The sequence below is a fragment of the Sylvia atricapilla genome, chromosome 9 (assembly GCF_009819655.1).
Source record: "Sylvia atricapilla isolate bSylAtr1 chromosome 9, bSylAtr1.pri, whole genome shotgun sequence".
Taxonomy (NCBI): Eukaryota; Metazoa; Chordata; class Aves; order Passeriformes; family Sylviidae; genus Sylvia; species Sylvia atricapilla.
In genome coordinates, this window is record NC_089148.1 from 14222172 (window position 1) to 14247846 (window position 25675).

The 25675-nt window shown below is 44.0% G+C and overlaps 1 protein-coding gene across 1 annotated transcript in view; it reads left to right on the plus strand.

Moving 5' to 3' along the window:
• The window catches only part of EIF2B3 (eukaryotic translation initiation factor 2B subunit gamma), a 98646-nt gene extending 75755 nt beyond the window's left edge, over positions 1-22891 (plus strand). The window contains exons 10-11 of the mRNA XM_066324982.1: positions 12228-12331; positions 22675-22891. Of these exons, the coding sequence (XP_066181079.1) occupies positions 12228-12331; positions 22675-22727 (157 nt within the window). The 3' untranslated portion in view covers positions 22728-22891. The remainder of the gene's footprint in view (positions 1-12227; positions 12332-22674) is intronic.
• Positions 22892-25675: the final 2784 nt, after the last annotated feature.

The window sequence follows — 25675 nt, forward strand, 5'->3', positions numbered from 1 at the left end:
CAGCTCTACCATTAATTTGCAGAGGCAGCTAAGTGTATAAATAGCACTATTTTTATGAAGAGTCTCAAATCATCTTGTGTTTGTCTGCATTGGCATTTAGTAGAGTTCTAAATCAATCCCAGAGCTGTTATGTTAAGCATTTCACAAAATTCCACAAGCATCGTAAAGTTGGTGATATATTATTTTTAAGAGAGATAAACTGACTTTTGGGGTAACATTTTGGTGAATTCTAGAAAACAATGTGATCCCTAGTCACTCTTGGTGAAAACAATATAGCCACCAAAGAGTGAGAAAACTCACAGTCCCAGGCATTTACCCCCTTTAGCTGCTTTATGGTTACTGCACACTGATGCACTGGATTCAAATTTGTAATTATACCTCTCCAGCTGGAATTAAGACTATAGACCCTGGATCTTTATTGCAAAGCATGGTGTAATTAATAGTATGTAGATCTGCACAGATACTGAGCTGATAAAATATTGCATCATGATAAGTCTTAAGATTAGAGAGGCATGAAGTCATGCACACACGGGCACTGAGAAACAGAAATACCCTAGCTGATGAGCTGCTGAAAGAGACCTTGCTTCTTGCAGTGAAGAATTTCTATGTATTTTTTTAATGTATTTTGACTCTCTTTCATTACTTTGGTTAAATCTGATGGATTTTTGTTAAAATGCTAATCATTCTTACTCATGTTGATGGATCCATTTGCAACAGGTGGATGTGGTTTTGTTTTAAACTGTCCACAGTGGACAACTCCTTATAAATACCTCTTCTCCCGAGTGTCTCTAAACCAGCTCAGACTTTATCTAATCACAACTTCAGAAAATATCTTCATCTTTAATTGGAAAGTCAGTATGTGTTGGCTGATATGGGTCAAAATGAGCATAATAAAGTGCCTTGACAGATCTAATTAATTTTTTTTATTGCACAGCAGATGTCCTACAAGTAAGGCAGTTTTACCAACTAAGGTATTGTATGTTAGAAACTTATGAAATTGCATTGAGAAGTGGATAAAAACTGTGTCATTTAATGAATCTACATTTTAATGCTGACATGAGCAGCTCAACCAGAGTAATGGTCTCAATAATAGTGCCCAAGTCAAATGTGAGAGGTAACTGAAGGCTGTTCCTAGGAGTGTTCATTGCAGTTAACACCAGCTTGAAGCAGTAGGCTTAGAAGACTGCAGTAGGACACTTATTATGGAAAAGACAAAGGTGTATAGATAACTCAGAAGAAAAAAATACCAGACAAATCTTTTCTTTTAAAGTTCGGATATTGGGAACAGCCAATTGCAAAAATTGCTCCGCATTCTAAGTTTATTTATCAAGAGGTACATGGCACTGCCTTGGTATTTCCCTTGCCTCTTCCATCACCTCTGGCTTCTCTGGGTTGAATCTTTCTTTTTTTTCCCCATCTCAGCTGCAAAAGTGATCAGCAGCTTCAGTTCACTATATCGATGTAGCAGAAGCAAAGCAAAACAAACAAACAAACCCACCAAAAACTAAATTAAAAATATTTTTCTTTTGGTAGTTTTCCTATAATGTGATTGAAGATCCTGTGCCATAACTCCTGTGTGTCAAGATTCACAAATTTCATCTCCAAACCAGAAAAAAAGCTTTTGAATCGCCTCACCACATGTAATAGCAGCTTCTAAAATGGATAAATTCTTGCTGTGCAGGTAGGAGCACCACAAGGTGCTTAGAACAAAACCAGATATCACTTGTTAGGCAGTGGTCGCCTCATTATTGGAGGAGCAGGAGTCATGGTCTAGGTAATGATAACTTTCCCAAGTGAAATTGGGATCAAGTAACTGGGGTTAGTTTGGACAATCTATTGCATACTGTTCTGTGTCCTCTAGCAATGGCTGGTGCATTTGATACTCTAGAGTACCAGAAGCTGGGTTTTTTGTTTGCTTTGGTGTGTAGGGCTTCTGTTACATTATATATGTCTCCTGTGAAGTGATTTGAGTAGATATGAATTCCCCCTTAGAAGAGATTACAGGGGATTAAAGAAGTTAGTAACAGGGCAAAATAATTGGTAGTCCTTCCTTAATGTGTTTCCCACTGTGCAGCTAATTCTTCCATCAATGAGACAATAAAATAGCAAAGATTACATATGTGCTGAATGATGGACATACTTGACCAAGCTGGGAGGGATGTAATTTATGCAACAGCACAAGTGCTGAGAGATGCTGACTGCCCAGGTGACAGGCTGCAGTGGCAAAATGGTTCTTTTTTCCCTCTGGATGGCTCCCTAGAGCTCAGTGACAAATGACTGCACTGAGTTACATAGTTGGAGAAAATCTACTAATCAAACTAAAATCATAGGCCACTTGAAAACTTTGGTCTATGTGGATGTTCCTGCAGTGGCTGTGTGTCTCCAAACCCCTTAGTCTCCAAAGAGGTTCAGGACTGCCCCTTCTCTTTGCCTTATTTGCTTCAGGGGTGGAGCAGCACAGCAGGGACCCTGGATTGCTGCATCTTTGGTGCAGGAGTCCCCGCACTGTAGCCCTTGTGCAAAGGGACAGCTTGTAACACCCACAGACTGACTGAAGCTGATTACCCCGGGGGATTGTGCCATTTGCAGATGAAAAGTGACGCCTGGTAGATTTAACCCCCTGATAAGCAGGGCTAGCCAGGTGGTCACAACTGATGAGAAAAAGGCTGAGGTACTCAACCACTTATTTTGTCTCATTCTTCACTGTCAGTCTCTCTTCCCAGACCTCTCAGCTTTATGGTCTGTAATACATATGATCAGACATCATACTTATCAGAGGGCTGGAGCACTTCTCTTGTGAGGACTGAAAGATTTGGGGTTGGTCAGAAGAGAAGGCTCCAGGGACACCCCATCATGGCCTCTCAGAACTTAAAGGAGACTTATAAGATTGACAGTTACAAACATTTCAGCCCGGTCAGCTGCAGTAGGACATGGCCTAATGGCTTTAAACCAAAGGAAGATGGAATTAGACTAGATACAAGGAAGAAATTGTTTAATATGAGGATTTTAAGGCATTAGTACAAGTTTCCCAGAGAAGTTGGGACTGCCCCATCCCTGGAAAGGCCAGGCCAGATGGAGCCCTGATCAACCTGGTCTAGCTAAAGATGTCCCTGCTCATTTAAGGGCGCATGGACTGCATAGCCTTTAAGGTCCTTTCCAACCCAGATTACTTTATGGTTCTATAATGTTTCATTTAGTAGACTTATGCACACTTAGTTGCTTTAAAATGAGGCCTAGATATGGATGGATTAATTTAGTTTCAGGTTCCTGTTGTGGCTTTTGGTTTAGCAAACCATTGTTGGTTTGTTGGTTTTTATCAAACATTGGCTTTATTTTTACCAGTCTTGTTGTTTTACTTAGTTTGCTACCTTCTGGCAGCAGGAACATCTAATTGCTCTGGTCATACAGAATCTTGTGCTGAAGCACTCTGAGCATTACAAATAATATTAACAGGAAAAGCATGTTGAAAACTACCCCAGTGTATACACTTACGGGAAGGAGCTTGGCCATTTATTGTGCATATTATATCCTTTTTCCTTGGTCATGGAAAATGAATGTTTCTCTGGTAAATACTCAGGATAAGGGACTGTTTAGTAGGGGGAAAAAAATCTGGTCTTTGGACTGCTTAGAGGTTTGTTGAGAAGACAAGGGTGAAAAGCTCAGATAAATACTGAGTCTACTGTAAGCCATGCTTTGAAAAGCTCTTGTTGACATGATGGTAGTCAGTACCATAAAGACTCTGTGGTAGATATAGTCTGAAATGAAATATTCTGCTGCTCTTCTTTTTTCATGGAAATACAGGAAAGCATTCTGCTTCAAATGATGTTTTTATGGAAATCATAAATAGGCTACTCTGGTTATCAGAGAGAGCAAATGGCCCAAGATTTGCTTACTGACTGACAGTTTACTGACTGAGCAGGTTACTGACAAGTAGGTGACTGAGGTTACTGAGTCTGTTCAGGGGCAGGAATCACTGAACAATAATAGCCTCGTATTTTGTTTGTAACGTTTACAACATGTTGTCGGAGCCACATGCAAACATTCTACTCAGAAGAACTGAACTGCTGAAGTTCCCCATGTGGCACACAGCTAAGGTCACCTCTTGGAAAGGGAAAGGGTTAAAAAGACAGGCAGATATGTTTTGGGTCAGACTGCACTGTGATGCCAGCAAATTGCAAAGTGTTGCAGCATGAGGAAACTTGGAATGCAAGGGAGGTGACACCAAAGGCTTCAAGTTACAAACTGCAGGGAGATGATGTGAATGTTGAGGACAGAGGGAAAGTTAGAAGAGTCCCACAGGAAGATGTGATAAACCTTGGGGAGTTCTGACTCCCCAGGCAGAAAGAAAAGGCTGAAGTAAAAATTAGTATGAAGGACTAAAGTACCCAGATATGTGAAGAAAAAACTGGCACCAAAAATGTTTTATCAGCCAAAACTAGTGTCATCCTTCCTAAGTCATGTGAAGACAGTAGGTTGTGCACTGGATTTTGCTAAAGGTGTTCTGGGTACCTGTGTGAAACTAGGTGGACAGATGCTGTAATTCTGTGCAGTGAGGGGACTGGAGAGAGACCACATGTGACTGGTTAAGGCTACTCTAGTTTGCCACATGTCTTCAATTTATTGCTACTTTCTATGAGAAAATGTACAAAGAAAGAAAACAACAAGCAAGGCGAGCTGGATTGACTACTAACTGCAGATTGATTGTGAAGTTTATTGGTTGTTTCCTCAATAGTGCCAAATCAGCACCTGATGTAGAAACAGTCAGCAGTTTGAAGAAAGTTCTAATTAAAACCAGGGTGCAATTGAGTCTTTATAGGGGTTCAGTGCATAAGTAGTCTTTTTCCCCTTGGACAATGCCAGTACAAAGGAATGATCCTATTGCCAAGGCAACATACTTTACAGTACATAACCTCACAAAAAGGAATGAGGAGGTGAAGTTGTTTCCAGCACCATAGCTTGCAAAGCTGAAAATAAAAATCTGCTTATGCTGAAATTCACAAACGTCTTGTATCTTGAACCATTTTTTAAGATGTCTATTGTCTCCTGGACACTTCATCTCGAACTGCTGATTGTCTCCTTGCTTCCCTAGAAAGAACGAGTTTAGAATAGATATCGCAGAAAGCCCATAAAAAGTGAGAACTTCATTCAGAAAAAAGTACATGCTCATTTTAAATATATGAATAAAGTATATAATGGATATTGATAAAACTTAAATTCATTAAGCAAACTGTATTGTAGTTCCTGCACGTAAAAAGGGATCTTATTTCTCTTGATTACGTACCAGTTCTGTCCTTTCTGTTCACATCTCTTGGTTTTAAACTGTAAACATTTTTGGTCAGGAGTTATAATTTTCATTCTATTATTTCATTCACTGCACATACTATGTAAGATACTGAATAGAGACAACGTCTGGCTAGCAGAGTTTGCTTTCAGGAAGATAAATTGAGGAAGAAAGTGCAAAGTAGGAAACTAGTAAGTAGGAAGTGGTGGAGCTACTTGTGGAACTGGTTTTCAATTACTTTCAACTGAAGTCAAATTCTACTGTGTCTAATGTATTGAGGAAATTTCTCATATAATACCTGTTATCTTATGAGTGTCTGAAACATTATTACTAGCAGTTCCTCAAAAAAAATTTTCTTCTGGCTAGCTTCCTGGTACATCAATCTGTCTTAAATAAATCACCTGTTCTTTTATCTCAGATGCAGATGTTTCCCTGATAGTGCAGGGAGCTCATCCCAGTTTTTCAAACATCTTGTACATCAAATGTTGAACTTAAAGCACAGATGAGCCCTGAAAGGTGGCATTTTAAAATATGCCTTCTCGTTCTGCTGATCTGCTTCTTCAGGTGGACGGGGTTATGTCTGACTTCAGAGTTATAAATAAGCTTCTCTCTCCTGCTAACCACATGGGTCTAATCAAAGAGTATGGAGAGCTGTTGGATTTTGGTGGGAATCTGGGTGTGAATGTCTTTGATGCTCTTTAAAATCTTCCCCCACCTGGGTATGGAAGAGGAAGAATTTATCATATTGTGCTTCTTAAGTTCCTGGGGAGACAAGGGTTGAACAAGTTCAACTTGGATCTAAGAAGCCAGGTTCAGCTGTAAGGGTGATATTTACAAGCACCTTTTCCATGTCAACCTAGCTCACATGATATGGAAACTGACTTAACCAATAATGTCTTATGAAAGGCCAGAACTGTGCTTCAAAAACCAGAAAGGAGGTGTCCTTTTACTGTTCCTGTTGCCTCGCTCGGTCTGACTGTGTGATCTGGTGGGAAAGTGAAGCAAACCCAGAGGTGGTAATGAACATACAATTTTCCTGCGTTGTTTCTTTCACATAGAAATGAGTATCTTTTCCCGGCCATCAGAGAAATGTCTGTAAAATCATGTAGTACCTGGCCCTCCCAAAGAGAGGAAGGAGAATCCAGGAGGTGGTCAGTTTTCCTCTGTGTGGGGTTTCCTGGTGTAAACTCCTTGCAGCGTACTTTTGCTGAAACATGCAGCCCCGAGATTGCGGCTACATAAAAGGCCACCAATATGTTTGTTCCAAGATCAGTTGGATGTAACTGAAGTTTCAGAGGTGAGGCATGACCTTCCTGGTGACCTCCCCCCACACCCTAAGTTTCACTTAATAAAACACATTAAGGTAGGTTTGAGGCAATCCTTTAAGGTCAGTTGAACTTTCACTGGAAAATACGAGTGCTGGCAAGTAGATGCAATATGTAATGCAAAATGTTTAGGGTGTGGGGAAGAAGTGTAAAGGAGCCATACCACAGTGATGAGCTTGGCTAGAAAAGAGACATGAAACAAGTTCCTTAGTGAAAACACCCTCAGAGACGGGCAAAGAATTTAGAGGGGTTGGTAGAATGATTTTGTTACCCCCAAGGGGAAAAACAGGAGATCAAAGCCCAAATTCACTTATGAATGCTTGCTTTGAAATGTATCTATAAATTATAGCATGTACTGCTGGCATCTATTGTAAGCTTTACTTGGTATTTACTTGGATGTATAACGTGAGATTCATAGTGCCCGGAGTTCATGTGTTCATGTGTAAAAGTATGTTGGTGTAAAAATGTATTGGTGTGTAAAGCATGTTGGTAAAGGCAACATTTTAGGTTCCCAAGTTCTCTAATAGTGTTTTTACCTCTCCTCTGTTTTTCCATGGTCTTTGTGCCTCACCCCTGTGATCATGAGTCCCAGCCACCAGCTCACTAGCTAGCAGGGGATTCCTTCAGGGGCTGCTTGTAAGGTTTTAGAGCTCTCCCTGACTTCTTGCCATTTCTTAGTGTTGTTAAGGTGCCTGTGGTGGCTGTTATCTCCTTGGTCAGGGCAGAAGGGGATGTTGCTCTCCGGGGAATTCACATCTGTTACCCCTCAGTCAGCAAAGTAGCTGCTGAGGCATGTCACCCTTTGCTTTTAACTCCCGTGTCAGGCTCTCTGTTTCGGAGCTCATCTGGAGGCGCAGGAGGCCCGACTCCTTGGCACGGCAGAGCAGTACCAACAGGCTGTCCTAGGCTTTGTGCTCCAGGCTTTCTTTCTTTCTTGTGAGTCTACAGTTTTAAGCATTGCATTATAGACACCTCATTTGCTTTGCTGCCCAACAGAGATTATGTCAGGGTTTTGGCACAATTGGATTAAAGTACCAGGCCTGGATAACTTCCATTGGCATTTCAGGAGATTTGCTGTAAGGCAAACCTGTGACATTCATACCTTCCTAAGCTTGCACAACCAGGGCGAGAGCTGCAGTTGAGGTCTTGACCTCAGTTACTTAAGCCCCTTTCTCCCAGGAGCGTTCATCACTTTAATCACAGAGTCCTAAATAATCAGTGGGTAGCCTGTAATTAGGGGGTTGTGTCTTGGACTCCTGCTGCCTGTTCCCGGTGTGCTGAGCACTGCGTATTTTGATTTCCCATTCCCCCAAAGGATGTTTGATCTCAGATTTACACTTTAGAAAATTAAGGAGGGTACGGCACCTCAGTCCCCTGGCAATCTTCCTGCTTTCAGTGGTAGGTGCCTTGCTTTGCCTGAGTATCACAGTGCTGCAGCAATTGACACACTTGATTTAAGAGTTTGATTTATAGACCGATACTTGGGCTGAAAGTCAGCAGTTCCAGGGCTGCATAAATCAGCCTGTCTCTGGGATTAATACTTCCTTATTTATAATTTCGACAGGAGATGGAATTCTTTCCCAATTCTTCACATTTCTTTCAGACTTAATCGACCACCCTGTCCTTTGGTTTAAAGCTATGTGACTTTGCCACAAATAGAGGGAGGGGAAAGTAAGCTGAGTCCAGGAATTGCTGTGCTATAAAAGCTCCATATTGTGTGCTCTTGGACTTTGCTTTCTCCCAGCTTCCTTCAAGCCCACACAAGAGATGGACTTGAGGTTTTTTTGGCTCTCTTCCCCTCCCCCCTCCCTCCATACATACGCTGACCTTTTAGAAAAATAAATAAAAGATAAAGAAGGACCTGGAATGTTGCAGAATGTGTGTACATTTTGCTCTCTGTTGTTTTCTGCTGGGATTAGTTGTTTACAATGGGGGAGAGAGGGAGGGCAGAGGAAGGGAGGTCTGTGGCCTTAACTGAAATTAGTGGCATTTCAGAGTGATCTTGTTAGGTGGTCTGCAGTTTAAAGACCTAAATCCTTGTAATCCCCCCATGCCTCCTTGGCCACTACTCCTTTTGCTCTTGTTCTCTCACTTTCAAAAAAACCCACCCCAAAGTCAGGCTCTGTCTCTCAGATGCAGGCACGTAGTGGACACACAGACACAGATGTAGGCGCACTCTCTTTCATATGCTCCCATTTGCACATTGTACCTGTAGAACAAATTAATGCTTTAGCTACATCTGTTCCCACTACAGGACTGGGCTTGTAAAATGCTCTCTCTAGAATGCAGATGCATGCTGAATATTTTTATTTATTTTCTGAAAAACACCCAGCTGCCAGACTTTCAGTTTGTGATTACACTTAAAACAAATTCAAATTGAAATTTCAGCCGTAAATCAAATGCCCCAAATTAGTTCCTCTTGTGGGTTTGAACATGCTCTTTGGATTTTAAGGTCAGGAGATATCCGTTTTCACCGTGCTGAAAAGTTTAAAAATATACTACATTTTCAGGGGAAAAAATAAATATGGTTTGCATTATAAAGCAGTACATCAATGGGCGCGTATGCACACACACACCAGAGCTGATGAAGCTGGATGCTGTCAGAGCACCTTTCAGGGCTAATAGCACCTAATTGTTACGGAAGGCAGGAACTGTGGTGGCAGTTTAGCCAAGGAGACTACAGCAGTGCCCTGAGATCTGATATTTACCCTGTAAGAGAATAAAAGTTTATTCCTTACTCTTCAACTTGAAAAAATAGTAAAAATTAAATAAACACACAAAATACTTCTCTTGGCAGGCTTTATAACCTTTTTTTTTTTAAGAAAAAAGGCATTTACAAGTGGTTTCAAAATGGCTGTGTTACATCTGTCAGCGGGTGAAGGGAACACCCACAAATTGTGTTTTTATCTCTTGAAGTTTTGTTTCACTTGAGCAATAAAAGCCGGATTTGCTGCTGGTTTGTGTGATTGGGGTAATCTGAGCATTGTATGGCTTTAAAACTTCTGCAGTTGGTTGGGTTTATAAGTTTTAAGGAACTCCTGGGGTAGTGGAGTTCTTGGATTTTGTTTTACCCTGGCACCAGGGAAGGGTTGATTTGCAAGCACCTGGCACAGACAAGTTCATCTTGGTTCCCTGGCCTGTCCCTCCCAAAAAATGGTTTGGCAGGAACCCTCACTATCTTTGATGTTAATGTCATCAGCAGTTTCTTGGTTACAATGCTATTCTTTCTCGGGGAGTTGAAAGCCTATGCTCAAGTAGGCTCCAAACACACATGCAGTATTCTCCAGCCTGAACTTTAGACTGACAGCTTAAATCCCCTCTCTTTTGGGGAATATCCTCCTGCACGAGGGTAATGCTGAGAGATGTAGTGTACTCACAGCTGCTCTCTTGCTCAGGAGAAGTGATAGATGGTGGGAATCTGAAAGTTTGCACAGGAAAGCTTTCATCTGACTGGTTCAAAGCAACAGAGGAGGAGGTATGCTGGAGCGCACGTTTTGGATAGGAGCCATTTCAGTGGGAAATGAGCAACTTCTCCCATTCCCTTTGCTAGTTTTGCTGAAAGCTAAGTCAGGATGGCAGCACTGGGCAGTCCTGCTTCCACTGATCCCTTCCCTAGCCCAGCATAAATGCCAAGTTGCTCTTGCTCTCAAAAACTGCCATTGCAGAGGGCGATGGCCTGAGCCGCTGTGCGGGCACATGAGGCTATTGGAAAGGAGGCAGATTGTGACAGTGTGAGAGCAAAGACAGGCAGGGGTCTGCTGTGTATCTTTGCCGCTTTTTATCTTATTAACATGTTAGTAAAAACCTTGCCAAAGCAACCTGAGCTGGTTGCTTGTAGAATAATTGCTCATATTGCCTCCTTATAGGTCAGCAGAAGGGGGGAGTTTAAGTGAGTTAAAAGAATGATTGTTCAGAGGGGACAGTCTGTTCATGGGGGGTTGTAACTGTGAACCACTGCAACTGAGGTCCAGTTTTATTGCTTTTACTCCTGCAGAATTAATGGTGGTTTTGTGGGGCAGATGGTTTCTGCTCTGACTCACACAAGCAACAGAATTGTAATATGTTTAATGATAAATTCTTTGTTCTAGATAATAGTGTTGTGTGAGCAGGAAAAAACTATGAATTAATTTTGGGATTGGCGGTCTGGAGTGAGTGAGGATTGATGTTTCACACTTCTGAGGAGCTCAGCTGACTAGTGCTCCATTCAGTACAGATTTGAAGCTCAGGACCTTGACCTGATACCAAAACCCCTCTTTTAGTTCATACTCCAGGCTAACAGTTCTGTCCACAAGGCAGCTTGATGGTTCACTACAGTCGTGCTTCACTAGTGGTGGTAACCAAGTGGGGAATGGCTGCAGGTTATTAAACTCTGCAACTCGCTGTGCAGAACTGATAATATTCACAATTATTGTAATTAATATTGACAGAAATACTGGGAAGCAGATATGAGATGCTATGGTTCGTACTAGGATTAATATTGGGTTATCTAGGGGGAGCAGATTACCTGATCCCTCCGGGGTTACAGATCTCGCTTATACCCTCTTCCTAATCAGCTGGTTTCAATGAGTGTTAGTATTTTTAGATACATCTTAGCTGTGTTTTCTGTCCTTCGGTAACTCCTATCTACCTTTCCACATGTGAAAATAAGAAATAATATAATTTGGTTCACAGCTGTTTTCTTCTTTGTAACCTTGAAAGCAATAATATTTAATGCTATTTAACACAACTCCTCATGCTGAGGGACCAGCATTTCAGGACACATCACAGATACTAATAAATATTGACAAGTTCCAGCTTACTGGAAGAAGGGGCTCAGAGTAATACAGTAACTCAGAATCTCTCAGCAGAGAAGTTAGAAACCCAACAGTTGGACTCTGAACTCCTTTCTTCTCTGGACAGTGGGATTGGCAGATCTGAAAGCTGATTATTACAGATTCAAAACGTTTTGGAATAAGGTGGCTTTTGCTGAAGTTCCATCCTGTATAGCGTTTCAGACCTAGTGGTGTCAAAGGCAACATGAGTGTGAAGATACCCAAGGAAGGTAGTGTAGGTCTAGTGTGGGTTTCATTGGTTTAGTACTGCAGAATAATCATGTTTGGGTGCTTGAATGTAACATGAACAAAGCCAACCAGCTGAGCTATTGATCTGCCCCTTCTCTCCACCTTTTCTTAGTGCCTGGCAAGCTGAAATGTATAAAACTGCTCAACAAAATTTGCAGATAAAGACTGGGCTGCTGCTCCTGTTTTTAGCTGGGAAGCTGAGCAGAGAAGCCACCCCCACAGTTACCAGACTGACTGTGGAAAATACAAGACTTGATCCAGGTCCCAAGTCTTTATTTATTCAGTTAAGTATTTATTCTGTTGAGGAAATGTAGAGGAAAGCTGTTCTAACAGGAGGTAAAACTGCAGACTTTTTTGCAAACCCAATCTGACACCTGGCATTTAAGTTTTTCCAGCAACTGGATGTGAGGATCAAGAGAAGAATGGAGTTTTTGAGAAAAGAGCTGAACTGAACCTACTTACTGGATCATTTCACAGAATCATTGGATATTCCAGTGGATACCTTTGTTTTTTACCTGTCATTTAAATTATTTTCTTGCTTTGCTTATGTTTTTGTTATAGGTGCTGTCTTCAGGGCAGTGTTATTTGTCATAATGCTGTGATAGAGAAGGGTGCAGACATCAAGGACTGTTTGATTGGAAGTGATCAGAGGCTGGAAACCAAAGGTAAGTTCAAAAGCTGTATTTACTGTGCATTTGTAATAAATTTCAGAACTTTTTCAGAACTCCTGCTTCTTCATGAAGTGCTAGTGAACTGTGGCAGTTCTACAGTGGGGTGTCCTATATTATCAGGATTTGTTTTTCATGGAAAGTACAGCTTCTTGGCATAAGTTCAGGGGCTTGCAGCTCTGAAGTTGGCAGCAAAGCTCTGTTCTTATAAAGAATAAGCTTGGGTGCTGAGACAGTCTTTTCCCAGAGACCACAATTAGATCAGCCTGAGGTTGTCCTCAGCAGTAGGAGCCATTATTTTGACTAGTAATCTTTGTCAGTAACGGGCAAAGCAGGCAAATTATTGATCACACAAACATCCTTCTCTGTAGATGCTCCCAACCCACAGTGCCGGTATGCTCCCATTCACTTTGCTCCAAGCAAAAGCTTGAGGTGGAACATCATATTAGGAACTGCTGTTCTCAATCTGAAATGCAAGGGCAGCTTCGTTCACATCTGCTTTACTGCCATGAAAGTGCTATTTTGGGGCTTCAGAAAGGATACAGCTACGTGGCTCTCATTTATACAAAGTTCAGCCAATCCAGTGGGAGAGCGCGTGGTGAGGGCTCGGTGGTAACCGCATGAGTGGAACTGTTGATTTCCTGCCCTAAGAGATAATGGGCAGGAAATGGCTGTTTCAGTGACTGCATCCCAAGCACAGGCTTTTTAATGAATATTTATGGTTGGGGTTTGGCAGATCCCTGCTCCAGTGTGTGGACTGAGGACAAAAGTGAGTTCCTTTGCAGGCTCCATGTGAAGTTATTTAGTCAGATCAGGATTTATTTGCTTGCTTTGTCTTCGTGGGTGGATTCCCAATTCTAAGTGTCTTGATACAGAGCAGGGTTTGAACGTAATGTAGTATAGCGTAACCTATTGTCAGCTTTGCATATGACAAATTTTCCTTAAATTGAAATTAAAAGTAAAAAGTACTCATGAAAATGAAGTATTGATCTTGTAGTTGCAAGTCTGATACTGTAGATAACACAGTGAGTTCACTGTGGTCTTAGTCTCTCTGTGACTGTGTTTACTCATAGCTTTGCCCATCACACCAGTCTGAATCAGTGTCCTTTGTGGGGTTCATTGCCCCTGTTGTAGAATCATTTAGGTTGGCAAAGTCCTTTTCATATCATCAAGTCCAACCATAAATCTAACACTGTCAAGTCTACCATTAAACTATGTCCCTAAATGCTGCATCTACACGTCTGCATGAATCACCAGGAAAGATGAATTGGGTCACGTTTGTTGTTGGCCAGCAGTGTGAACTGTGAGGACACAAGGTCTAGATTTAGCTAGTATTTTAGGAAATAGGAATGTATTTGATTTCTTTAGCAGATGAAACCAAACAGAAATATCACCCTTTGGCCTTGATCACTACTACTTTGGAAGTCTCTTCCAGGGTGCAAATCCTAGTTTGGTTGATTGTAGTATGAAAACTGGTCTTTCTTCTTGATTGTCCTTGTCATCCTTGTTTGAATATTTTTCAGGGTCTGTAGATGTATTTGTAGGCAGAGTAGCAGAGCTGCACCCATGGATCATTTACCTGTTCTTAAGAGTCTGCTGACGACGCTCTAGTTAAACTGTTTAGAAATGTATGGTCGACATTAGCAGAGACATATTCAGGTAGATTATAAATACATCATTATGCTAAGCAAGAAAAAATAGTAAACCCTCAGTTCATTTTCCTGCCTCAGTTTCCTAACCATTCTAGAATTTTTTGGGGCTGGGGGTCAGGTTTGCCTTGGTGGTCTAGGATCTGCCTGCGAAGTTCATGACTTATTTCCTGCACCACGGAGTCTTTCCAGCCCAGCATGTCTCTTCTGACCTTGACTGGTCCTGTAGTAAACTGGGTCTTCTCTTTTTCACTGTGAAAGCATGTCATGACTTCCTTTCCCCTGCCCAAGGCTTCCTCTATCTTGTGCCAAGCTTTTGGTGTGGCCCTGTAAGTCTGTTTCCATATTGCCCCCTTCATCAAGACTTTGGCTGTGTTTTTCTGTTTGGTAACTTTTCCTTCTTCAAACTTGAGCCTCCATGGTGGGGTTAAGAAAAAATGTAGTTCTCTTGGGTAGGAGCCACCTTTTCTTGCAAGCTGATCACCCTTCAGCAGACATAAGCAGTAGCTGCTGGCTGCTGACCCTAGTCTGAGAGTTACACATTCCAGTTTCTGGGAGTAGAAACCTCCTCAGCAAAACTCCATACACCTTCCCAGAAACATTAAAAAAATAAAAATATAGCAGTCCCTTATTCCAGAACATCAGCCAGGATTCATCAAAGGTAGAAATATCCCTGAATCATTCTACACAGCCCCAAGCAGATCCCACAGTTGACTTTGCTGGAGATCTGGCTGTGTGCTCCCCGTTCTACCATATGAGTCCTGCCCACACTGCCCAGGCAGCTTGGGGTACAAGAGCTCTTTGAGCCGGTGGTGCACTGACCTCCTTTCATAAAATGAATTCCAGTCCCATACAAGGAGGATGGCAGGAGAACAGCTACCACAAATGATAGGCAAACGTAACTTAAACCAGCTTTCATCCTTCTTGTTCTGCAGAATAATATGGGTATATTTAGGGTGGTCCAAATGGTACAGCTGGGAGTAATGGGATTGAATTAAACACAATTTAGGTTGGCTATCTGGAGCATTTTCCTAACGATGGGGTCTGGTAGGCTGTGGGATAATCTCCCTGGGGACATGGTGGGAGACCTCATCACTTAATAACGGGCTTGGCAAATCTCTGGACACCTAAATAGAGAGAATACTCCAACACTGGTTACAGAGGCAACCTGGTACTTTCAAACTAAAAAGAAGATTGGAGACACAGAAGTGCAGGTAACTGTCAGCAGCATTTTCCCAGTCCTGCATTGACTTCGGCCCTGTTGCAGAGCTGGCTGGAGACAGTATTTTTAAATGTCTCTGTTGAAGTCAAAGTATGGTGTTTTATTTAACTTCTGTATTTGCAAGCTGTGCCTCCTGAGAGCCCTACTATTCACCTACTGCTTTTATTACCATGCCTTGGAAGCATCCACTTTCCTTCCTCCTTGATACTTAAAGGAATTTGCTAGCAGAGAATTAACAGATGGGCTTTGTGAAAACTACCTCACCAGGTAGCAGTTTGAAAAACATGTTGGTACCTAAGAAAATGGCAGTAATTTTTAGAGGAATAGGAATTGGCAGACAGCATTCTGAAAGAACATCATTGCACAGAGCATTCAATCACTGTTTTGAAGACAGGTATTAAGATTATGCTGCAGCCTTTTTTGATAAACCTGGTTTTGAGGAGGACCTCAAAAGCAGCATGTGCTCAGTGAGGTAGGTCTAGAGAGGGGGACTGCTGGTGATGGGCCAGTCGAGGAGTCAGATGAGCCTGGAGTCACTAAGTACAGCTCCCAAAGGAATCTCTGAGATTCAGCCGGGAGAACATTATACATCTGGTATCGGTTAGCCAGGAACAAGCCTATATGGTAAAGCAGCCTAACCCTTCTTCAAGGTAAAGTGGCCTAACCTTTCTTCAAAACAACACCAGGATCAGAGACAGTAAACACAGGAAAACTAGCAAAATTGGTATAAAATTCACCACCTTATCCCTTGCTTCCATCTCTGTTGTCATTGGGGCAGGGATGTTTTATTTGCATATTTATTGCCAGCATCAGACATGGGGCTCCAACTAGATCTATGTTCTACCTGATCCTGTCTCCTGCTTCACAGCTTTCTACTATGGCTCTGTCCCAGCACGAGGCTCATCCCAATCCTATCCTTCTCTTTGGTTTTTCTCCTGGTCCTTCTCCCATAGAGACTCTTGTTTTTCTCTTTTACTCAGTTATTTCCAGACACCCATCTGTCACCTCCTCTGGTCTGAACATAGCTGCTATTTCCAGTCCTCTTGCCTAACAGTCCCATGCTCCTTTTTTCATCTGGCACTCATTCCCTGACTGCTTTCAGTTGGATTGCATCCCTTTCTCTCATGCCCAGGCAGGCTCATGCTGGGCACAGGAGGGGAGTGGTTCTGTACAGAGTGCTCCAATGGTCCATTCAGCTTGGAGGAAGTCCTGCCTTCCTCCTGCCCTTCCATGGTCAAGAGTGCTTACTGCAGTCTTTGGAGCTTTCAGCTGCCCTCCTGAGAACATGTGCAAACTTCAGAGTTTTTTCAAAGGCTTATCACATAGCCAAAACTGTGTGGTTTCTCACAAGAGGAGAAAAAGGCACATATCCAGTAAGGACTGGCTCCCGTTTCCAATCATTTTCCAAGTCCTGTTCCAAGCTTGGAGTCCCAAGACTTCTCAATGAAACAGAATAAAATTGTTTTATTTTAATGAGGGCCAAAGAGCACATTTTTCTCCAACATCATCCTCTGAAGGCAGGTACATTTTATGAAACCTCCACATGTGAATGGATCCCTGCTTGTGAGGTGGCTTCAATGAGCCAAGATTTAACAGGATAGGGACAGAAAGGAACTGAGAGACTTTTTGATGCTCTCACTGCATTCAAGTAAGGGCGAGCATCTGCTCTTGCAAGATGCTGAGTACCTCCTGGTGCAGTCTTCAGGAACTGAAAACACTTAGCACGACACAGGGTTGGGATCAGAAAGCATGCTGCTGTGCAGATGGGAGTTACGAAAGCTCATGAAGAACAGACACAGACTAAACAGTGCACACATGTATATTGTGCACAGGGGTGCAAAATGAGCTGGAGGTGATGTAGGAATGGTGTGAATTTATAGCAAAACTGAGAGATTGGTAAGATTTCTCCCTGAAGTAGTTTAACTACTGAATGTCCATGACAAAGATATTGTTGGCAGTTAAAACAGGCATCTCTTAAATAGTCGACATTTTTGTTTCAGCAACTATGCAGTGACTGTACTGCTAACTAATCCTAATAAGCCTCCTTTCCAAGTTGTATAAAAATGGTTTATGAGTTCTGGCCTTAGCAGTGGCATAAAACTTCCCTAGAATATCCATCCAGCGATGCTTTGTCCTCCCTTCTGCCGCTGGGGACTGTCACACTCATGCATACTGTCATTCCCAGCCAGGGAAGTTCAGGCTTCCTGAGTGAGCAGGTTAAATGTGCTGCCACATTTGCAGCATGCTGATATGAAGTCTACCCATAAGACAGCAGTTCATAACCTTGTGGAAATATTTTTACATGCTCCATGCAGAGAAAATAATCACTTCTGCTCTGCTAGAGCTCAGCCACATGAAAGAGCCGGGAGGAACACCCCAATGGATGCTGAGAAAGGAAGACGACTTGTGTCCAGTGCTGCAGACAAATATGGCACCTCTGCCATCATATTGGGTAGTTAAGATGTGGGCAGTCAGACTGCTGTTTTGAGATCTCTGCTTGCATTTGCTGTGAAGAGGTGATAGCCCATGGGAGCACACTGATGCGTATAATCCAATCCCATCTCACACACTTTGCTCAGACTCTGTCCCAGTACAAGGACTTCAAGCATGTCTCCCTCCTCAAGAAGCTTGCTATCTTAGGTTACATCTCAAGCTCTGGGTCTCCTTTTCCCTTTACTAACTTTTCTTCTAAGACCCTGACTGATCACTTCCTCATTCATCTCTCTCCTGTTCCTTCACTCCCTCATTCTGTCTGCTCCTAGCCACAGAAAAGTGATCTCTCTTTGGGCACTGAATCACTGTTACCTTTCTACTCTCAAGACACATCTATTCCCCAGAAGTATTTGAGAGCAGAGGGATTAATTCTGGTTAAACTATGAAAATATCCTCACCTGAACCATGGGGCCACCAGCACTGAGAACTGGTGGTTGCTGGATGTAAGGCAGAAGTAAGATCTTTACTGCCTGGCTGTTCTGTGGGCTAGAGGCCCCAGCTATGGGCCAGGACTGATCTGCTGGAAGCTACCACCAACCCCTTGGGATGAGCTGCACATCCCGCCCTGGGAGCAGCTGGAACACTCAGCTCATGGGGATCATCAGTGCTGGGGACCCATGGACTCAATTGATGCCTGCACCAGTGGGGCTGACCTGGCACTTGGAAGAAATTGTGAGACACGCCTGGCCTTTGGGGCCACACTGTGGTCACCCTGGTCTCCAGTGATCATGTAAGTAAGGTTTGGCTGAGGAGAGAACAGGCCTTGACTGGAAAGTCCCACTGCTCTGTAAACACAAACAAATCAGCTCCCATCACCTGCTTCCCTTCTTTATCTGTACATGTAATTTAAAACACCCTCCAGCCTCCCAAAGTCAAGCTTCAGCTGCTTCCCATCCCCTTAAGCCCCTTTAGTTCCTCTCCCCCCACCCCCCCAACCTGGCTGCTTTTCCAGAGCCAACCATCACTGCAGAGACAAGTTGCTCTTCTCTCCCACTCTCTGATCCTTTCTGTCCTGGGTGAATGTGGTGGGAACCACCCACAGCGTGTTTTCGTGCATGCATTTCTGCAGCCACCCCTCCCCCCCGCCTAGTTTTTTAAGTTAAACTATCTCTTGCTTTAAAGAGAGCAAATACACAGCAGTGGCTTTCATCACTGCTGTATAATAGAGCAGTAATTCTGTGCCAGGGACTGTTTTCTATTTTATTTTAAAGGGTTTATAAAACAGTGTATGTAATTGAGTGAGTAAACTGAACGTTTTCTGGAGCCCCTGAGGGCTGAAACTTCGTGGTGGTCCTGGGCCTAGGCCCTAACCCTTTTTTTTCCTCTCTTTTTTTTCCTCCCTTTCCCCTCCTTCCCCTCCTCCTTTACAACCCAGCGTTGCCACCAGCAGCAGCAGCAGCAATCTGTCTGGGGCTAATTGAGCAAACAACAAGGAGATGCTTTCACATGGCTTTTAAAGGAATGCTCCGGCATCCCCTTTCTGTGAGCGGCTTGGCAGGAACCTGCCAGGAAGGCTGGGGAGCGCTGGGTCCCCGGCCCCCAGCCTGCTGGTGGGGTTTGTGCTGGGCTGCGCAGTCATTTCCGCCCCTCTGTTTATTTGCATTACAATTTGTTTTTAGCCAAGCACCAAAAGCTGCTCTGCTCTCTAGCTCGCCTTGTGCGTATGTTTTTAAGGGGCTAGTGTACAGTATATGTAAACAAATGTCTTCCCAAGCAGGAACGCATATATAACGAGTGACAGATTTTTGATTTACACTCAGTTAAGTCTCCGTGGACACTCAGTTCAAGCACCCAGCCTGACTTCAGACTGGGCTGCGTCAGCAAGTTGAAGCAAAGTGCTAATCAGGAGGTTGAATGTGTTGATCAGCTCTGGATTTGCTTAGCACCAGATGCTCCCAATCTGAGAAGATCTAGTTGAACATGATTTAAGGTTGAAGAGTCCAACTCTTAAGGCTTTCTCAAAGTCCTTTCTCTAATCCGTCTTCTTTCTCTGTGGGCTGAATGCATCTGTAACCCTGCCAGTGTCAGATAAAAGGCAGCCTGGTAAGAAATCCCTAATGGGGAGCTGGGGAAGTAGAAAGGGAGCTGAACAGCAAAGCATGTGAGGTACTTCTCCCTCCTCCCCCAGAGTTTCAGGCAGAGTTTCTGCGGGAACTGAGCTTGCTGGTACCAGCCAGAGCCACTGGCAACTGGCAGCCACGTCTGATAATGAAACGCTATCCACAACTCAGCTCTCTGGCACACACACTGAGTCTGAATTCCCTTCGCTCCACAAGAAGGGCTTTGGGAATGGAAGAGGGAAGCAGGGTGAATCCTTATCTGCCTATCGCATCCCCTTGGGGTGCGGAATGGGGCTTTGTTTCTAGCAAACCCATTCCCTTTATCACTTAAAAACTTTTTCGCGGATTTTAGACCGGCAGATTCATGTGTTTTCTTTAAGCCTTACAAGAAGAAATCAGTTTGGTGATTTCATATGAGTCTGAGGTAGCAGTGACATACCATGTGTGCCTACTTTGAGGAATCTGGGCCACAGGGATCAAGGAGGAGATGAAACAGGCAGAGGGATGAGAGATGAGGGAATGCAGGCTCCAATTTCCTATGTGGCTTTGGCTGCTTAAGCTCCCTAAAGTCACTGCTGCCTCAGTTTCCCTGCCTGTAAAACAGGAATTCTTTTACTCACAGATTCTCAAAAAGCATTTTGAACTCATCAGGTGTAAAATACAAGGCACAATAAGGCTGCTGCAAGCATGTCAGTGCAAAATACAAATAGTTGGTACCACCTCTGCAGCAAGGTATGTGACAGGACCCATCCCAGCTCTGTACATTTAGATCCGTGGAGGATGCTGTCTGAAATGAAGCAAGAAGTTCCTTATTAAAAAGTATTCCTACAGATAACCTATATATAGAACCATAAATTGACATGGCTTTCTATAAGCCTAGATGAAGGCATGTTTAATCTGCAGAGGCATAATGTAATTACTCTCACTGGATGGTAGCCAGGGTCTTATTCACATCATAGAAATCAACATGATAGGTAGTCTGCTTGGAGGAGGTTCAGGAATGGAGTCACAGGAGTTGCTACAGGGCCTGTTGAGATATATTGAGAAAGTTGTTGGGGGTGAGGAATGTTATAGCAAGAAATGCTGCAGGTTGGATTTGAGGTACCTTGGCAAGGCTGCGTGGGGTCCAGGACGGGAGGAGAGAGGCGCTGAAGGCTGGACTTGGGGCTATTGGCAAGAGCTGTGCTGGAGAAGTTGTGTGGTGCTACCTACATCATGCTTGCACCTGGCACATGTACAGTCAGCCCCTCATTTTCCTGAGCATTGCATCCACCTCTGATCATCCTGCCCAAAATGCTGGAGATTGAGCTCTAGGATGTTACTGTGAGGCTCCAGGACTAATTATCAGTTGACGATAAATACCCTGAGCAAAGAGCTAAATGTCTCACTCAATCTGATGCTGCAGGTGAGAAGCAGCCCCTTGGTCTCCTTATTTTAGCCTTCACAGAGTCTCTGAAAGGAAGTGGTATGGCTCACCCATTCTGTCCTGCAGGCTGAGAAGATTGCATATGATCCACACGATTGTGGGGTTGAGGTTGTAGTGAGAAATTATCTTGCCACAGTGCAAAACACCTTGAAGTTTATAGAGCAGAATTTGATCAAACCTTTACTGGAGCAATGGTTTGCATGGTACAGAGGTTGCATCTTGAATTTTAAACCAAGAGAAGTACCATTTTGTCCCACTTTGGGGGTTGCCAGGAATTTCTTCCTTTAGCCAAAGGTGGCATATTTGTTGTTTTGCAGCAGTCTTGCAAGATCCACTCCCCTGAGGGGAGGAGTTTTAGGTGGGTAAATAAAACACAACTCATCATTTCCGTCATCCTTGGCTATCTACCCACACTACTGTGTAAGGTGTGGGAGACACCAGAGCCTCCACTGGTGTATCCCAGCCCCTCACAGGCCTTGACACTTCATCCCAGGCTCCAGAGCCAATTGTTATTCCTAATTGCAGGAGGTAAGATGAAGAGCCTAGGGGCATGGGACACACCACCTGAGCTCTACCTGAATAGAGGTGTCCAGCTCCTGGAGAGCAGTTTAGGTTCAGCACCTCCCCCACAGTACCCTGAGGACACCCACTTTGAGCATACTAGCTTTGTGTCATGCTCTGAGGCCACATGCTTGGGTTTTTTAGGCACTGGGCTTTCAGTTACGTGTTTTTATTATTTTGGCTTTAGATCCTTTATTTGCAGTCCTTCCCTGACAAGCTGCTTTTGCATTTTAAAGGGAAGGCTCTTTCAGTACAGTGCATTAACAGTGCTGGGGCAGGGACTGGCACATTAATGTGTCCACTGGGACTGTGCAAAGCTCCTGGGAACAGGCAAAGAGGAGTGACCTTGCAGAAATTGTCCCTCCAACAAATTTGCTCCACAGGAGAGTCAGGTTTAAAAAAAAAAAAAAAAAAAAACCACCTTGTTTTTAAGCTGCCAGGGCTGAGTTGAGATTGCTGAGGGGATCTCACACTGCCTCAGTGGTGGCCCCCTGGTGCTGAGTAGCCCCTTTCCTCCCCAGCCTCCAAACAGTTTGGGGCAGACAGTGCTCTTTAGGGCCAGGGTGGATTACTGATCTTTAATTTTATGTCCAATCTCCATGTTGGATGTTGATGGTTCCCTGCCTTGACCTAGGTGTACACCTGTCAGTAGCAGCTGTGACTTCCGTAGGGCCTCTCTTGTTTATTAGTGACACATACATGTGAAAACTCTCATTAGGGAAATCTCCTGATGTTTAGTCAGTTGTTTAGGCTTTCACCATGTGTGTGGGATACTGTCGGAGAGACACTGGAGTCCAGCAAATCTCTGTTCGAGTTCCCCAGAATCTGCTTTTCTCATTTGTTTTAAAGTTGCAGGTTTGAAAAATGCAAGGTCTGAAGCTCTGCTGCAAAACTCAATTGCTCTTCTTTTCCTCCCTCTCTCTTTTCAGCCAAACATGTTAATGAAGTCATTGTGGGCACCGAACAGCTGATGGAGATATAACCCGAGTAGCTTTTAAAGATGATTTTATGGAAGCCAGCAGCAGAACCAGATGTTCAAGCATCGTAAGATCATCCGTACAGATCAGTACTGGCATGGTTTACACTGTCATTGCTCCTTTCCTGTTCAGCTTTGTATTTATGTCTTAATAAAGAAGTATTTGCAGAGCGGAGTGTCCGTCAGCCCCTCCCCCCTCATTGGGATGCGCGGGTTTGTGCCGGGTTATATCGGTTCCTGCGCGCCCGGCCAACGCACTGTACTTTTCCAGCGGAGGGGAGAGCGGGGACCACACAGACTGTGCCCACTCCAAAGAATGACTTAGCCGCCCTCCCTGCGGCGTAAACCACCTCCCTGCAGTCCTGCACCACCGGCCCTGAGCCTGGGAGAAACTGCTCAGGATGCTGCTTGTGCATCTCATCAACACAGCAGGCGGACAGTGAGAACAGTGGCAGTGCCGGCTGCTCTTTGCAGCCCGGCAGCTTCGCCAGCCTCCTCCTCGCTGTCTCTCATGATGCTGCCCCACAGCACAGAAGCGTTTCATCTGTGCCTCTTCTCTGTAATGCAGTCGAAGAGTTTGGCACCCATTTCCATCAGGGCTGAGTTTGGTCTGATACTTTGAAATCCTGCCCAAGAGCAAGTATGTGAGGGCTGGTGGAGCATGAAGGAGGCATGAGGTGTTAACAGTGGGTAGTCCCTGCCTTATTTTGATGGTTCTTTCTGTCAGTCCACTGTTCCTAATCCCAGACAAGAGGTCTCTCCCCACACTTAGATGATCTATCTATGACTGTACTTATGTCTCTGAGATGAGTCGCTCGTGTTAAATGTGAAACGCACAGGGTTGTGGTCAGGGCCTGTGCCAGGATTGTAAAGCACCTGGATGGGATTGAAACACAAGCTGTTCTTTAATGTTTATAAATTGGACACAAGTTCCTACCTAAAAGCTGTTTATTAGAATGTAGCAGGATTGAACGGGGCATTTATCTGCCCCTGGCAGTTTGACATCCAGAGGTGCTCACAGCAACTGGCGGGGACAGTATTTCATTAACTGAAGTGATAAATGTTAAACGTGTGCTTCATGGGCATCTGTGACCCCTGAGGAGAGTTGCCATTTCCTAGTTAATTTAACAGGAGAGAGATTATAATCCAGACATTATCTGAGTTTCATAAACAAAATCCTTCCACGAGGGATCAGACTGGATTGGAAACTGTGGGTAAGGATGAGCTTTGAGGCCTGTGACAAGCTGCAGAGAAGAAATGCAGTGCAGTTCAGCTGCAGCTTCATGCTGGAGGTTTTGTCTCACGTATGTGTGCAAACATGTTCCTAAGGTACGAAGGCTTTTTCATCCAAGGATCGCAGAGGCTTTACAAAGGTTAATTAAAGAGTTCTTGTCTCTGTGTGCGGCAAGGGAGAGAGGCTCCATTTTGGGTGTGTAGAAACAGAAGCATAGTGGGGTGTAATTACCTGGCTTTGCATTTTACCAGAAGGCTGGCAAAGCCATGAGAGGTTTGCAGGGACTTTGACTCACAGTCCTTTTGCTGAAACACAAAACCTTCTCCACCTCTGTTTTTGGGATACATCTTTACTTCTGAAATGTCTGCATTGCCTTGTTTAGCAGCTACAGCTTTACCTCCTTGAGCTTTAATTACATGTTAAAGTCTCAGTCCTTTTGTTTAGCTAATTTAAGAAGAGGGTGGGGGGCTCTTTACTGTGTCAGTTAGAATTTAGCATTAATTTAGTGTTCTCTGACACTTGAAAACCTGGCTGGGATTTGAGGCATTTTCTTTTCCTTTTCGCCTTTTACGACCTGCAGGTGTTTGGTGTGAGATAAAAGTAGATCCCAAAGTGAGATTTCACAGCACAAATTATCAAAGTGAAGATTCACTCTTGATGTAGTCTACGTGTGTGGCAGCAATTATGAAAAATAGTTCAGGATAATAAGGCCTTCAGGAATCCCAAGGCAGGCATTGGGAGGTTAACCCTTCCTCATCTAACCTGGCCTCCATGCTGCTGTCATCATCAGGTGAGCATGTGATGGGTTGGGTCAGGCAACTTCACAAACTGAGTGATGTTACAGTCATTGAAAAAACTGAGGAGGTGACTGAGGACATGAAGTTCTGTTCCCAGGTAGTTTTGGATGTGACTGTTTGGTCCCAGGTCACAGAGATGTTCTAGAAGGCGTTCCTGGTGCAGGCTGCTCACTGACTTTGAGGAAGGAGGACCTCTCAGACACAAGTAAGCTGTTCTGTCACACCCAGGCAGCTGAGCATTACTGCTCATGCCCATCACGGTGTTACTGGCATCAAAGTGGTGCTATGTAGGCAACATTTCTCTGAAGGAGATGAAAGTTCTCCAGCTCTGTAGGTGCTGGCTCTTTCTGGACAGACTTTTCTTGAACACTTCCTTGGCAAATGTAATGTCAGGGTTGCTGTGATTCTTGCAGTGGCTTGTCACATGCTGGATCTGCACAGGGTAAAGCAGAGGTTTGCCATGATGGCCAGCAGGACCACTGGCTTGTGGTTTTCCCTGAGCAGTGTCTTGCCAGCTGCTCCCAAGAGGCATTTCTTGTGACCAGGGCAGCAGGGTTGGTGTGGGTGCAGCGCGGTGTGGGTGCACACATGGCCACACTTCTTCCTGTGGGTCCTGCTCCCTGACACACCATGACAGCGGCACTTGAAGCTTTGGCACCCTCTGGCTCCTGTGAGAGCTGGGTGCAACCAGCGCCAGGTCCTTGCCAGGATTTTTGCAGCCAAGCCCATTTGTAAGACACAGATTTGGGAAGAGCATTTGTTGGGCAGTTGCAGACATCCAGAGCCGTGGCCCACCTCCCTCAGCAGTTCGTGTTTGCTTTTGTAGGTGGCTGTTGGGATCTCTCAGGAAGCAGCAGCTCATCTGATCCCTTCTGCAGTCAAACCAAAGCGGATGGCTCCCATCTTCCTGGCAGCCCTGGAAG